Here is a 13600-nt window from a genome sequence, read left to right on the forward strand (position 1 = left end):
GGCTTGGGACAGCCCAGCACAGCCCCTGAGGCTGGGGGGTGTCCTGCCCGGGGGGTCCCGTTCACAGCACGGGGCTCGGGGCCAGGGGGGGCGTGCAGGGGACACGGAGGGGGGATGCTGTGGGGTGGAGGGGAAGGTTTGGGGCAGCCCAGCACAGCCCCCATGCCTGGGGGGGGTCCCGTTTCCCCCAGCACAGCCCCTGAGGCTGGGGAGTGTCCTGCTGGGGGGGTCCCGTTGGCAGCACGGGGCTCGGGGCCGGGGGCGTGCAGGGGACACGGGGGGGGTGGAACGGCCACGCAGGGATGGAGTTGCCTCGGAACGAAGGTTTCCCGGGCGCGTTTCCCCGGCCGAGGCAGCGGACGGACGGGCTCCGGTGTCCCCGCGGAGTGGCCCCGGCGGAGATGTGGCGATGGCGGCTGCTCCCGGCGGGACGAGGTCGGGGGGTGGCGGGGACGGGCCACGGATGCCCGGGGAGGGGCGCGGGGCAGGGAGGGAGCGTGCTCGGGACGCCGGGGAACCAGCCGGGGGTCTGGCAGCGGCACAGCACGGAGCCTCCTCCCGCCTTAACCGGGCTGTGGGGCGGGTCCCGTGTTAACCGGGGCTGTGGGGGTCCGGCGGGGTGTGGGGGTCTCGTGTTAACCGGGTTGTGGGGATCCCATGTTAACTGGAGTGTGGGGGTCCCACGGGGTGTGGGGTCCCGCGTTAATCGGGCTGTGGGGGTCCCGCGTTAACCGGGGTGTGGGGTCCCGCGTTAACCGGGGTGTGGGGGTTTCGTGTTAACCGGGGTGTGGGGGTCCCGTGTTAACTGGAGTGTGGGGGTCTCACGGGCTGTGGGGTCTCGTGTTAACCGGGGTGTGGGGGTCTCGTGTTAAATGGGGTGTGGGGGTCCCACGGGGTGGGGGGGGCTCCCGTGTTAACCGGGGCTGTGGGGTCCCGCGGGGTGTGGGGTCGCGCATTAACTGGGGTGTGGGGGTCCCGTGTTAACCGGGGTGTGGGGGTCCCGTGTTAAATGGGGTGTGGGGGTCCCGTGTTAACCGAGGCTGTGGGGGTCCCGTGTTAACCGGGGTGTGGGGGTCCCACGGGGTGTGCGGTCCCACGTTGACCGGGGCTATGGGGGTCCCACGGGCTGTGGAGTCCCGCGTTAACTGGGGTGTGGGGGTCCCGTGATAACCGAGGCTGTGGGGGTCCCGCGTTAACCGGGGTGTGGGGGTCGCGGTCTGTGGGGGTCCCGCGTTAAATGGGGTGTGGGGGTCCCGCGTTAAGCGGGGTGTGGGGATCTCGTGTTAACCGGGGTGTGGGGGTCCCACGTTAACCGGGGCTGTGGGGGTCCCGTGTTAACCGGGGTGTGGGGGTTCCACGGGGTGTGGGATCCTGCGTTAACCGGGGCTGTGGAGGTGCCGCCTTAACCGGGGTGTGGGGGTCCCACGTTAACCGGGGCTGTGGGAGTCGCGGGCTGTGGGGGTCCCGCGTTAACCGTGGTCCGGGCCGCCCGGGTGAGCCGTGGAGGGTCGTTGGATGCTCGGGGGAGGAGGAGTCCCGGCGAGTCTCTCCCGGAGCCGCCTCCGCGCCCCCGTCGGGACCGTCCCGCAGCCCCCGCGTTGTCCCGCAGGTCCCGGCGGCCTCACGGTCCCGCGGGCCGGGCTGAAGAAGTTCCAGCAGCCCCCGGACTACAGCGGTAAGTGCGATCGACGAGGGGGGCTGCTGTGTGTGACTGGGGGAACCCCTCCATCCGCCGCCCCCGGGGGAGGTCCCGGGGCCGGTGACCCTCACAGGCGCGTGTCCCCCCCTCTCCATCCCCGGCAGGGATCGTGTTACCGGAGAGGACGAAGCTCAAGTTCCTGGAGAAGGTGCCGGCGGTGCCCAAGGTGAAGCGGGAGCCGCGGCAGCTCCGTGACATCCGCGGCCCGTCCCGGGAAGCCACCGACTTCACCCAGGGCCAGTACGGGATCCTGGTGAGCCCGGCCGGGGGAGGGAGGAGCCCGGAGGGGAACGGGGGTGGGGCGGGAGGGGGACACGGGAGCCCTCCCAGAGCTGCGAGTGGAGGGGATGGCAGCAGCTCTGAGAACCACGTGAGCTGCCTCGGTTTTCATTGGGGAAGGGGAGGTGAGGGGCACGGTACCGAGCTTAAACCAAGGCAGCTCTGAGAAGCCCCTCAGCGAGGCTGCACCCCCCCTAAAAAGCACACGGGAGTGAGGGGGGGCAGCCCCCTCCCCCGAGAGGATCCCCCACGCCCCCCTCCCGCAGGCGCTGGGCGGCGGGTACCTGCACTGGGGTCACCTGGAGATGATCCGCCTGACCATCGGCCGCTGCATGAACCCCAAAACCACCTTTGCCATCTGGAGGGTGCCAGCCCCCTGCAAGCCCCTTACACGCAAGAGCCTTGGGCACCGCATGGGAGGTGGCAAAGGCCCCATCGACCGCTACGTGACGCCGGTGAGGAGCGGCCGCCTCCTGCTGGAGCTGGGCGGGCGCTGCGAGTTCGGCGAGGTGGAGCCTTTCCTGATGCAAGTGGCCAAGAAGCTGCCGTTCCCGGCCGTGCCCGTCAGCAGGGACAGCCTGAGCCGCATGAGGCAGGAGCTGGAGGAGAAGAGGCTCAACAACCAGAACCCCTGGACCTTCGAGCGTGTGGTCACTGCCAACATGTTGGGCATGAGGAAGTACCTGAGTCCCTACGACCTGAGGTTTCAAGGGCGGTACTGGGGCAAGTTCTTCCTGAAGCACAGGGTGTAATGGGCATTGGGAAAGGGGGGGAGCTGCATTAAACTCACCCCCATGGAGTCAGCTTGGGATGTTGTGGTGGTTGGAGGTGTCTTGGTGTTGATGGGAGGAGGAATCACAGGGTCATTTGGTTGGGAAAGGGCTTGGAGATGCTGGAGAGCAGCCCCTGTCCAGCACAGCGCTGAGCCACGGCCCTCAGCACCTGAGATCCATGGGTTTGGGGTCCCTCCAGGGCTGGGCACTGCCCCAGCTCCCTGGGCAGCCTGGCACAGGGGCTCACACCCCTCTCAGGGAAACAGCTCAGCCTCAGCTCCAGCCTCAGCCTCCCCTGGGGCAGCTGCAGCCCCTTTCCTCTTGTCCTGTCACTCTTTAATGATCATCACTGACCTCAGCTCGCTGCAGCCTCCTGTGAGGGAGTGTCAGAGAGGGCTCCTGTCTCCCCTCAGCCTCCTCTTCTCCAGCCTCAGCACCCCCATTCCCTCAGCCCCTCCCCAGCACCCTTGTGCTCCAGCCCCTTCCCCAGCTCCAGCCCCTTCCCCAGCTCCAGCCCCTCAGTGTCCCTGTGGCACTGAGTGAGGGGCTCAACACTGATCCCAGCCCTGGAGCTGCAGCCTCCCCAGCGCCCAGCACAGGGGACAATCCCTGCCCTGCTCCTGCTGCCACCCCACTGCTGACAGAAGGAATTAGTGGGACAAGCTTTGCCCCCCACTGCTGAGCCCCCCTCACGCCCCGCAGCAGCCCGGAGCAGAGTGTGGGTGATGGATTTATTCGGGGGGAGGGGTGCTGCACAGCTGAAGAGCCGTTGAGATGGAGAAATCACCGCTGAGGAGCTCCGGGTGAGGGCGGGGAGAGGCTCTTCCCTCCGCCCCGTGTGAGGCAGAGCCCTCAGCACCCCGCACGCTGCCCCGGGAAGGGGAAACGCGGCTCCTCCGGCGAGGGGAGGGGGCTGCTGGTCACGGGGCCACTGAGCCTCGGCCCAAACGAAGGCTGGGGAGCGGGGGACGGGGTGCTGCGGGCTGCAGGGAGGGAAGGGGGGAGCGTGGTCTCCGCACCTCCCGGGCTGCGGCGGAGGGCTGGCCTCGGGGCTCCGGGCTGGACGGCTTGGCAGGCGAGGCCCGGGGGGGGATCTCTCCGACGGCTGGAGCCGTGCGAGGGATCATCCGAAGAGGGAAAGGCCACCTGCGGCGAGGAGGAACAGGAGGGGCTGCTGAGGAAGGGGGATGTGGCTTCTGGCGCTGCCGCTGGCCCCGACCCTCCCCGACGGGGCTGCCGCCGGGTCCCCTCCGTGTCCGCCAGCCCCGTAGGGATGCGCCGGATAGTCCAAGGAGGGGGAATCCCACCCGAACGGACCAGAACCCCGCTCCCCCGGCCACCGGGAACCCCGAATTCCGCCCCTCCCCTTCCCTGCCGCCCTGCGCCCCGTCACCTGGAGGGCAGCGGGTGGGGGACGTCAGGCGAAGATGCTTCCGATGCTGGCAGCCAAGATGATGGCGAGGATGATGCAGCACAACATGATCATGATCTTCTTCTGCGCGGGGAGAGAGGGGCCGTCACACGGGGGATGGCACGGGGCCGCGGGCAGCGGAGGCGGTGGGGTGGGTGTGAGCTGCTCCCGTGTGTCCCCCCCCGCCCCTTCCTCAGCTGGGTGTCCGGGGGGGGATCCCCGCAGCACCCAGACCTCGTGTCCCGCACGGAGAGCAGAGGCGCGGGGTGTCGGAGGGACCTTTATTGCAACAGGAATGAAACCGCCGCGTCCTCCCGCCCCGGTTGTCCGGTAGCACCGGGGCAGTCGGCGTCGGGGGACAGCCGCGGGCATCAAAACCAAGAGGGGACGAGGGTCCCCGGTGGCTCCGTCTGCCAGATCCCCCCCCCCCGGTGCCAGCAAACTCCTTGTCCCGAGCGTGTCCGTGTCCCCTGGCCCCTCCCGGGACACGTCGGGCTCGTCTCGCCGGGGCTGCGGCACCGGCTGCCCCCTCCCCACGCTGCCTCGGCCCCTCCCGGCAAGAGATGGGCCACCAGGAGGAGCGGATTTAACAGCAAAGGGGCAATAAATAGCTGAGTCGTGTCCCTCGGGCGAAGGGGAGAAAAGGACGGGAGGGGCTGAGCCCGGGGAGCGGGAGGACGGCGGCGGAGAGGGTCCGGGGAGGGGTCCCTCGGGGCGGGGACGGGCAGGAGCCGGTACAGGGGGGGCGAGGGCAGCGGGTCCGGGAGAAGCGGGGTGAGGAGGGGGTCGGGACGTGGTTGCCGGGGAGGGTTCCGCCGGGAGATGTCAGCGCTGGGACGGTCGGAAGCGTCTGGAGGAGGGAAAGGGGGAGATGTCAGTCCCCGGGCGGTGAGGCTGGTGGGGCGGGGGGCGAGGGGCTGCAGCGGTGGGGACGGGGGGAACACGCAGCAACACGGACCCCTGAGCAACATGGATCCATGAGACCGACGAGGGGAACACACAGCAGAGTGCGGAGCCCAAATTCAGAGCCCCCGAACACTGCAGAGTTCTGAGCACTGCAGACCCCCGAGCATCGCAGACCCCCGAGCACCGCAGACCCCCGAGCACTGCAGACCCCCGAGCATCACAGAGCCCCGAGAACTGCAGACCCCCGAGCACTGCAGACCCCCGAGCATCACAGAGCCCCGAGCATCGCAGACCCCTGAGCACCGCAGAGCCCTGAGCACCGCAGAGCCCTGAGCACTGCAGAGCCCTGAGCATCACCGACCCCCGAGCACCGCAGAGCCCTGAGCACCACAGAGCCGCAAGGACAGCAGAGAGCGCCAGAGGGAACACGCAGCTAAGCACGGAGCTGAAATCCAGCACCACAGACTCCCAAGCACCACGGACCCCCGAGCAGCACCGACCCCCGAGCACCGTAGACCTCCTCGAGACCACAGAAGCCCCAAGACCACAGATCCCCGCAGCAGGCAGAGGGGTCTGGGCAGGCAGTGCCATCAGCCTGGCAATGCATGCTTGGCATCCCTGAGCCCCTCAGGGCACTGTGGGCATCCCCTGTCCCCCAGCACTTACAGACCACAGCCCACACCTCGGGGGCTATTTCTTGTTTAGCCCCACAGCAAGTCCAATGATGAGGGCAACTATTCCCAGCAAGAGCACCACTACCACAGCCAAAAACAGCAGCTTCTGGAGGGGGTGAGAGGGGAGATGGGGGCTGGTTACACTTGCCCCATGCCCGGAGTGGGGAGGGACAGAGAGGAAAGATGGGCACAAAGGAGCCCAGAAAAGCAAGAGGTGCTGCAGAGTCAGGGCCAGGGCAAGAGGGGCTGAGCCCTGAGAGAGCAACAGAGCTGCCAACCCCATGGAAGTCACAGTGGAGGAGGAGAGACTGGCTGAGGCAGCTGGGGGTCACCATTGGGGTCACCTGTGGGACCACTGGGGGGACACAGGGGGGTTGCTAAGGGATACAAGAGGTGGCTGGGGGACACTACAGGTTGTTGGGGTCACTGAGGAGGGTCTCAGGGTCACTGGAGGGTGTGGGGAGATGATGGGGGCACTGGGGCTGAGAGGGATGCTGGGGGTGGCTTGGAGATGCTGGGGGCTATGGAAGGGACCCTGAGGGACACGGGCCATCAGTCCATCTCACCCTCCTGGCCTCACTTTGGTACTTCACAGCCTTTTTGGTGTCAGCCACAGCCCTCTCCACGAAGCCCACAGACTGGTCCATGTTGTTCTCGATGCGGTCGATCATGGTGCCCTGCGGGGTGTGGGGGTGGCAGGGGGCAGGGGGGGAGGCAGAGAGAGAGGCAGAAAGAGGAAGAGAGAGCAGAGGGAGGATGCTGAGAGCACCCAGGGCTGCTGGCACCCACCCACCTTGCGTGCCTGGCCCTGGTAATGGAGGGCTTGCTTGGTTTGCTGGCTGGCCTGCTCCACGTGCTCGGCTGCCTGCAGCACATGCTGCTCCACGTTATCCAGCAGCCCACCCTGGGGGGATGGCAGAGGGGACAGGCTCAGGGGCAGCCCTGTGGCACAGTCCCATGGCATGTGGCACAGCCCCATGGTGCAGGTACTCACCCTTCCTCAGGGCACACAGCAGCTCCTCGCATCGCATGGAGTGGGGGGACAGAGAGGGGCTGAGAGAGGGGCCACGGCCACCATGGTGTGGGACTACCTCTGCCTTCCCCCCACCCCTTCCCAGTGTCACCCTGTGTCCTCACAGAGCCCTGGGCAGCCCTGAGTGATGGTCCCTGTGCAGCTTCGTGCATGAGTTGCTGCTGGTCCCCACACACAGGTCTCTGTGCAGAGTTGTCCCAGCACAGTCCCTTCCACAGGTCCCTGCCTGGCCCCATGGAGCCCTTGCACAGGTTTCTGCCTGTCCCAATGCTCAGGTTTCTGCTTGTTCCCAAACAGCCCCAGGCACAGGTCCCTGCTCTCAGAATCTCTGGATGGAGGGGGCTGGAAGGGTCCTGCAGAGGTCCCCCAGCCCCAGCCCCTGCTCAAGCAGGTTCCCCTCACTCAGAGGGCACAGGAACGTGTCCAGGTGGGGTTGGAAACCTCCTGAGAAGGAGCCTCCACACCCTCCCTGGGCAGCCTGGGCATGGATAAGGGTCCCTCAGCCTTCTCTTCTCCATCCCCAAGCCCTGCAGCCTTTCCTCCTCACACACATGTCCCAGCCCCTCAGCATCTTGATGTCCCTGCACCGGCCTCTCTGCAGCACTTCCCTGTCTCTCCTGAGCTGGGCAGCCCAGCACTGGCCACAGGGCTCAGGATGAGGCCTCAGAGGGGCAGCAGAAGCTCCCTGGCCCTGCTGCCCACCCTCTCTGGCTGCCCCCCAGGCTGCCATTGGCTTCTTGCCCACGAGGGCACATTGCTGCTGATGGTTCTTTGCTGCCCAGCAGCTCTCCTCATCCCCATGCAGCCCTTGGCCAGCTCCCTGTGCTCATGTCCCTGTACCTGGTTCTCCACCAGCATGGCAATGTCCACAAACATGTCATGCAGCTCCTTGATGCTGCTCTCCAGCCTCACAATGTCCTTGTGCCTCCCCTCGATCTCACTCAGCGCCTGCTTCGAGATCTGTGAGTCCATGATCTGCAAGGGGACGGGGCCATCAGCAGGGAGGTGATCCCTGGTGTCCCCCCTCCCATGTCCCCCCACTGGCATGGCAGTGGCTGCTCACCCCTGAGGTGAAGATGGAGGGGTTCCCACTCTCCAGCATCTCCTCCAGCTCCTCATCTGTGGTGTTCTTGCCAGCTGCAGGTGGGTGGGTTGGAGGGGGTCATGGTGGGAACAGGCAGTGCCCACCCAAAAAAAGGAGGGGAGGGGGGCTCTGGTGAGAAGCCCCATCGAGTTTCCCAAGTCAGGCTCCATGCAGTGCCTGTCTCTACACACTTAGCCAAAATTAGGTGGGGTTTTTAGGGTCCATTTTCTCACACTTGCTAAGGGTGGGGGTGTGCAGGGGATGGGGTGTGCAGGGGATGTGCAGGGGGGGTGTGCAGGGGATGGGGTTTGCAGGGGGTGTGCGGGGGGGGGTGTGCAGGGGATGGGGTTTGCAGGGGGTGGGGTGTGCAGGGGGTGTGTGTGCAGGGGGTGGGGTGTGCAGGGGATGGGGTGTGCAGGGGGTGGGGTGTTCAGGGATGGGGTGTGCAGAGGGTGGGGTGTGGAGGGGGTGTGCAAGGGGGGTGTGTGTGCAGGGGATGGGGTGTGCAGGGGGTGGGAGTGTGCAGAGGGTGTGTGTGCAGGGGGTGGGGTGTGCAGGGGATGGGGTGTGCAGAGGGTGGGGTGTGGAGGGGGTGTGCAGGGGGGTGTGTGTGCAGGGGGTGAGGTGTGCAGGAGATGGGGGTGTGCAGGGGATGGGGTGTGCAGGGGATGTGCAAGGGGGGTGTGTGTGCAGGGGATGGGGTGTGTAGGGGGTGGGGTGTGCAGGGATGGAGTGTGCAGAGGGTGGGGTGTGGAGGGGGTGTGCAGGGGGTGTGTGTGAAGGGGGTGTGTGTGTGTGCAGGGATGGGGTGTGCAGGGGGTGTGTGTGCAGGGGGTGTGTGTGCAGGGGGTGTGTGTGCAGGGGATGGGGTGTGCAGGGGGTGTGTGTGCAGGGATGGGGTGTGCAGGGATGGGGTGTGCAGGGGGTGTGTGTGCAGGGATGGGGTGTGCAGGGGGTGTGTGTGCAGGGGGTGTGTGTGTGTGCAGGGATGAGGTGTGCAGGGGGTGTGTGTGCAGGGATGGGGTGTGCAGGGATGGGGTGTGCAGGGGGTGTGTGTGCAGGGATGGGGTGTGCAGGGGGTGTGTGTGCAGGGGGTGTGTGTGTGTGCAGGGATGAGGTGTGCAGGGGGTGTGTGTGCAGGGATGGGGTGTGCAGGGATGGGGTGTGCAGGGGGTGTGTGTGCAGGGATGGGGTGTGCAGGGGGTGTGTGTGCAGGGGGTGTGTGTGCAGGGGATGGGGTGTGCAGGGGGTGTGTGTGCAGGGATGGGGTGTGCAGGGATGGGGTGTGCAGGGGGTGTGTGTGCAGGGGGGGTGTGTGTGCAGGGATGGGGTGTGCAGGGGGTGTGTGTGCAGGGATGGGGTGTGCAGGGGGTGTGTGTGCAGGGGGTGTGTGTGTGTGCAGGGATGAGGTGTGCAGGGGGGGTGTGTGTGCAGGGATGGGGTGTGCAGGGGGTGTGTGTGCAGGGGGTGTGTGTGCAGGGGGGGTGTGTGCAGGGGGTGTGCAGGGGGGGTGTGTGCAGGGGGTGTGTGTGTGTGTGCAGGGATGAGGTGTGCAGGGGGTGTGTGTGCAGGGATAGGGTGTGCAGGGGGTGTGTGTGCAGGGGGTGTGTGTGCAGGGGGGGTGTGTGCAGGGGGTGTGCAGGGGGTGGGGGACACGCACTGATCTCGAGCTGCCGCTGGATCCGGCCCTTGCTGCGCTCCCGGAAATCCACCTGAGCCTCGTTGTACTTGGTCATGACATCGACAAACTTGCGGGACAGGACCGAGTGCTGGGGACAGGGACAGGGCTGTGGGGCTGGGGACAGCCTGGGCATGGCACCTCCCCAGCTCCTGAGGGACAGGATTGGTGCTGGGGCTGGTTACCGGGACATGGGGCTGGGGACAGCCTGGGCATGGCACCTCCCCAGCTCCTGAGGAACGGGATCGGGGCTGGGGCTGGGGACAGGGACATGGGGCTGGGGACAGGGCTGTGGGACTGGGACCACAGCCCTTGGCATGGCACCTCCCCAGCTCCTGAGGGACAGGATTGGTGCTGGAGCTGGGGACATTGACATGGGGCTGGGAACAGCCTGGACATGGCATCTCCCCAGCTCCTGAGGGACAGGATCAGTGCTGGGGACAGGGACAGATAAATGGGGCTGGAGACAGGGACATGGGGCTGGGGACACCCTGGGCATGGCACCTCCCCAGCTCCTGAGGGACAGGATCAGTGCTGGGGCTGGGGACAGGGACTTGGGGCTGGGGACAAGGCTGTGGGGCTGGGGACAGCCTGGGCATGGCACCTCCCCAGCTCCTGAGGGACAGGATCAGTGCTGGGGACAGGAACAGATAAATGGGGCTAGAGACAGGGACATGGGGCTGAGGACACCCTGGGCATGGCCCTCCCCAGTCCTGGGGGACAGGATCAGTGCTGGGGCTGAGGACATGAGCCCCAGGGGACCCAGGAGATGACATATCCCAGCCCCTGGGGGCCAGGACAGCGTGTTGGGGACAGAGCAGAGGGACACGAAGCCTGGGAGCACCCAGTATCTGTGCCAGGGTGCCGCTGGGCACGGGAGGCAGAGATGGGACAGCTGAGGACACCTGGGACACGCCATGGGTCCAGCCCATGGGGCACAGGGTGACACAGGGAGCTCAGCACCCAGGGGGGACGTGTGGGGAGCCCCAGAGCTCACCTGGGACTTGCGGATGCGGAGGTCGGCGGAGGATCGCGCCTCGTCCTGCTCGATGTTCCTCTCCATGCCTGGAGACAGACGGACCCCAAACCCCTCAGGGACCTTCCCCACGTGTCCCCAGAGCTCTTGTGGGGACCAAGGGCCAGCGTGGGGCCACGTGGGCTGGGCTGTGGCCACTCACTCTTCAGCTTGTTGCGGACGCTGTTGGCCATCTTTTTGATCTCGGCCGTCAGCTGCTCCAGGTCATCTTTGGTCTCTGAGGGGCCACAGCACGTGAGATGGAGAAGCCACCAAGGGAATGTCCCCAGGAAGGGGAGCTGTGACCTGGGGACACACACACACACAGCCACCGCACTCACTCTGCTCGGGGATGGGCGCTGAGAGGATGATGCTGTAGAGCTTTTTGGCCTCCTCCACATTCTCTGAGATCTTGTCGATGTTCTGCCGAGTCTCCTCGATCTAGGCAAGGTGGGGAGGGAGGTTGAGGGGCTGCTCTGTGCTCCCCCCAAGCCTGTTCTTGTCCCCTCCTCACCCCACATCCATCCATCCCCCCCTCACCTCAGAGAAGAACTCATCCATGAACGCCGTGTTGTCCACGGCGATCTCCAGCTCCTCGTCGTCATCGTCAGCATCCTGCTTCTGCAGGGTACAGCGGGCAACACCGAGGGCTGGGACCCTCCCTGGGACACCCCCTTGTGCCTGGGACACCCCTCTTTCCCCCTGGGACACCCTCTTCCACCTGGGACACCCCCTTTTCCCCCTGGGACACCCCTTTCCCCCCTGGGGTGACAGCTACCCCACAGGGACCAGGGAAGCCACCAAGCAGCCCAGCTCTGTGGCATCAGGGGAGGGGGGGATGTGCTGGCCCAGGGGGGACATCTGCAGGCACACACACACACACAAAATCTTGTGTCACATCTGGCTGTGCATGGACAAGGAATTAAGGGATTGTTGGGCTTGGCTGGAGGGAGGGGACAGGGATGGGGATGGGGTTTTATGGACCCGACCTTCATCCCATAACAGGTCTGAAGAGAAGGAGGGTTTGAGGGGAGGAAGAGGATGGGGACAGGACAAGGTTTGAGGACCCTGCCCTTCATCCCACAGCAGGTCTGAAGGTGACTGTCACCCATCAGCCTGGTGTCAAGCCTGAGCCTCCCACCCCATGAGCTCCTGGCTCCATCCCTTCCCAGACCCCAGCCCCATCCCCCTCTCCCCCCCTCCCAGCTCCAGGGGTGCCCATGCCCGGCTGTGATGCCCCTAGAAAGGGGGACAGACCCCAGTTAGGGACCCCCAACCCCCTCCCCCCACCCCCCAGCCTCCTCCCATCAGAGTAAAAATAAAACTAATCCCTTCTGTCCCTCCCCAGGGTTTTATCTGATGGCTCCATAATCCCCTCTAAATCCCTGCCAAGCCTCCCTGCCTGGCCACAGGCTGGGGGGCTGCTGGGACCCCCCTCAGCCCCAGGGCAGAGCAGGCAGTGGGGTGGGGGGGCCCCGGGGAGCAGGGGGGCCCCACAGCAGGAAGGAGAGGAGGAGGAGGAGGAAGCAGCGCTGGTGGCAGGGAGCACAGCGAGGTGTGGGGTGCAAGAGGAGGGGCTGGACTCCACCAGCACCCACATTCATCCCCTGTCCCCCCCTCTCAGTGATGGACACCCCCCCTCCCAGCCTGGGTTGGGGCTGGTGTCTCCCCATTGCCCCCCACAGCATGGGGGGAGCAGCCTTTCTCTGGAGGGGGTCGATGTCCCCTCAAAATACCCTCTGCACCCCCAAATAGCACAGAGGATGGACCCCTTCCCCCAGTCCCTTCTGCCTGATACCCCCACTGTGGTGGGGATGGCTCTCAGGGCCCCCCATCCCCGTGGTGCCCCCCATCCTCCATGGAATGGGCTCTCAGGGCCCCCCATCCCCAGGACACTCTACACCCCCAAACACCAAGGGGTGGGGGCTCAGGGACCCCCATCCCCGTGACACCCCCACACACCGTGGGCTGGGGGCTGACATCCCCCTGACAGCCCCTCGGGCTCCCCCATCCCTGTGAGCCCCTCATTCACTGTGGGGTCATGTCTCAGGGACCCCCAAGCCCGTGACCCCCCCATCCACTGTGGGCTGGGGGCTCAGACACCCCCATCCCCGTGACACCCCCACACACCGTGGGCTGGGGGCTCAGTGACATCCATCCCTCTGGCATCCCCCGGACCGCGCTCTCAGGCTCCTCCCATCCCCCTGATCCCCCCATCCACCGTGAGGTGGGGTCTCAGGGACCCCCATCCCCATGACCCCACCTTCCTGGGGATCCCCCCACCCCACGAAGCGCCCCCCCGGGAGTTGTGGGGGGGGTCCCTCACCGCCTTGAGCTGCTCCAGACGGTCCTTCATGATGCCCCGGGGGGCCGCTGGGGCGCGGGGGGGGGCCCCGTCCTCGCCCCCCGACGGGACGGGCGATGCCAACCTCGGTCCTCCCTGGCCTCCTTGGCCTCCTACATCCAGCCGAGGTGGCCCTGTCGCTGTCCCCGAGCCCGTCGGGGCTGTCCCTTCGCTAATCCCCCGCTGACGGGCGCAGGGAAGGGCGAGGAGGGGCGGGGAGGGACGAGGCGGAGCCGCCTCCAGCCGGGACACCCCTTGGGCACCCCGAGCCCCCCGCTAAGGGCGGCCGCTGGCTCCGGGTGCCAGCCCGGGGCGGGCACGGCGAGGCGGGGACGGATGTGGGGTGGCCGCGGGTGGGAGGCGGCGAGGAAGAGGAGCCCCACGGGGGTCACGCGGCGGCGACGTGTCGCTCCCTGACACGGGTGGCTGCGGGCGGGGCGGGGGGGGGACGGGGGACAGGCGGGGACGGGGGACACCGATGGAGAGGGGACACGTAGGGGGACAGGGACACGGCTGGAGGGGACAGTTCGGGGCAGGGGACACGGTTGGGAGGCAGCTGGGGGCAGGGGGACACGGCTGGCAGAGGGGACACGGATGGGAGAGGGGGCACGGCTGGAGGGAACAGTTCGGGGCAGGGGACACTGCTGAGAGAGGGGACACGGGTGGGGGGGCAGCTGGGGGCAGGGGACACGGATGGGAGAGGC

General features: G+C 66.8%; 2 protein-coding genes across 6 annotated transcripts; one reads left to right on the plus strand and one right to left on the minus strand.

Moving 5' to 3' along the window:
- Positions 1–367: 367 nt before the first annotated feature.
- On the plus strand, positions 368–2781 carry MRPL16 (mitochondrial ribosomal protein L16). Its single transcript, XM_061999996.1, has 4 exons — positions 368–435; positions 1610–1675; positions 1804–1952; positions 2245–2781. The coding sequence occupies exons 1-4, from the start codon at positions 402–404 to the stop codon at positions 2728–2730; spliced, it is 735 nt and encodes a 244-aa protein (XP_061855980.1). The 5' UTR covers positions 368–401; the 3' UTR covers positions 2731–2781.
- A 705-nt stretch (positions 2782–3486) lies between these two features.
- STX3 (syntaxin 3) lies at positions 3487–13201 on the minus strand. 5 transcript variants are annotated; one of them, XR_009819031.1, is made up of 12 exons: positions 12879–13201; positions 11093–11173; positions 10894–10993; positions 10716–10790; positions 10535–10602; positions 9520–9628; positions 7839–7912; positions 7616–7750; positions 6309–6419; positions 4145–4246; positions 3771–3897; positions 3487–3664 (listed from the first exon to the last, which is right to left on the minus strand). XR_009819031.1 is itself a non-coding variant. In XM_061999362.1 (11 exons), the coding sequence occupies exons 1-10, from the start codon at positions 12906–12908 to the stop codon at positions 4169–4171; spliced, it is 861 nt and encodes a 286-aa protein (XP_061855346.1). In that variant the 5' UTR covers positions 12909–13201; the 3' UTR covers positions 3487–3897; positions 4145–4168. The 5 variants fall into 5 exon arrangements, 4 of the variants coding, with proteins under 4 accessions (XP_061855346.1, XP_061855347.1, XP_061855344.1 ...); XM_061999362.1 differs by having other exon boundaries at positions 3487–3897; XM_061999363.1 differs by lacking the exon at positions 6309–6419 and adding an exon at positions 6536–6646 and having other exon boundaries at positions 3487–3897.
- Positions 13202–13600: the final 399 nt, after the last annotated feature.

Source organism: Colius striatus, chromosome 7 (assembly GCF_028858725.1).
Source record: "Colius striatus isolate bColStr4 chromosome 7, bColStr4.1.hap1, whole genome shotgun sequence".
In the NCBI taxonomy this organism is placed as follows: domain Eukaryota; kingdom Metazoa; phylum Chordata; class Aves; order Coliiformes; family Coliidae; genus Colius; species Colius striatus.

Bases quoted from the DNA above. Each gene is read 5' to 3' on its own strand.
- MRPL16 (XM_061999996.1), top strand. From the start codon at position 402: ATGTGGCGATGGCGGCTGCTCCCGGCGGGACGAG. The intron at 1,676-1,803 runs GTAAGTGCGATC...CATCCCCGGCAG, and splicing joins GCAGCCCCCGGACTACAGCG to GGATCGTGTTACCGGAGAGG. The intron at 1,953-2,244 runs GTGAGCCCGGCC...CCCCTCCCGCAG, and splicing joins AGGGCCAGTACGGGATCCTG to GCGCTGGGCGGCGGGTACCT.
- STX3 (XM_061999360.1), bottom strand. From the start codon at position 12,908: ATGAAGGACCGTCTGGAGCAGCTCAAGGCG. The intron at 10,603-10,715 runs GTGAGTGGCCAC...GTCTGTCTCCAG, and splicing joins CGTCCGCAACAAGCTGAAGA to GCATGGAGAGGAACATCGAG. The intron at 9,629-10,534 runs GTGAGCTCTGGG...CCCTGTCCCCAG, and splicing joins TCCGCATCCGCAAGTCCCAG to CACTCGGTCCTGTCCCGCAA.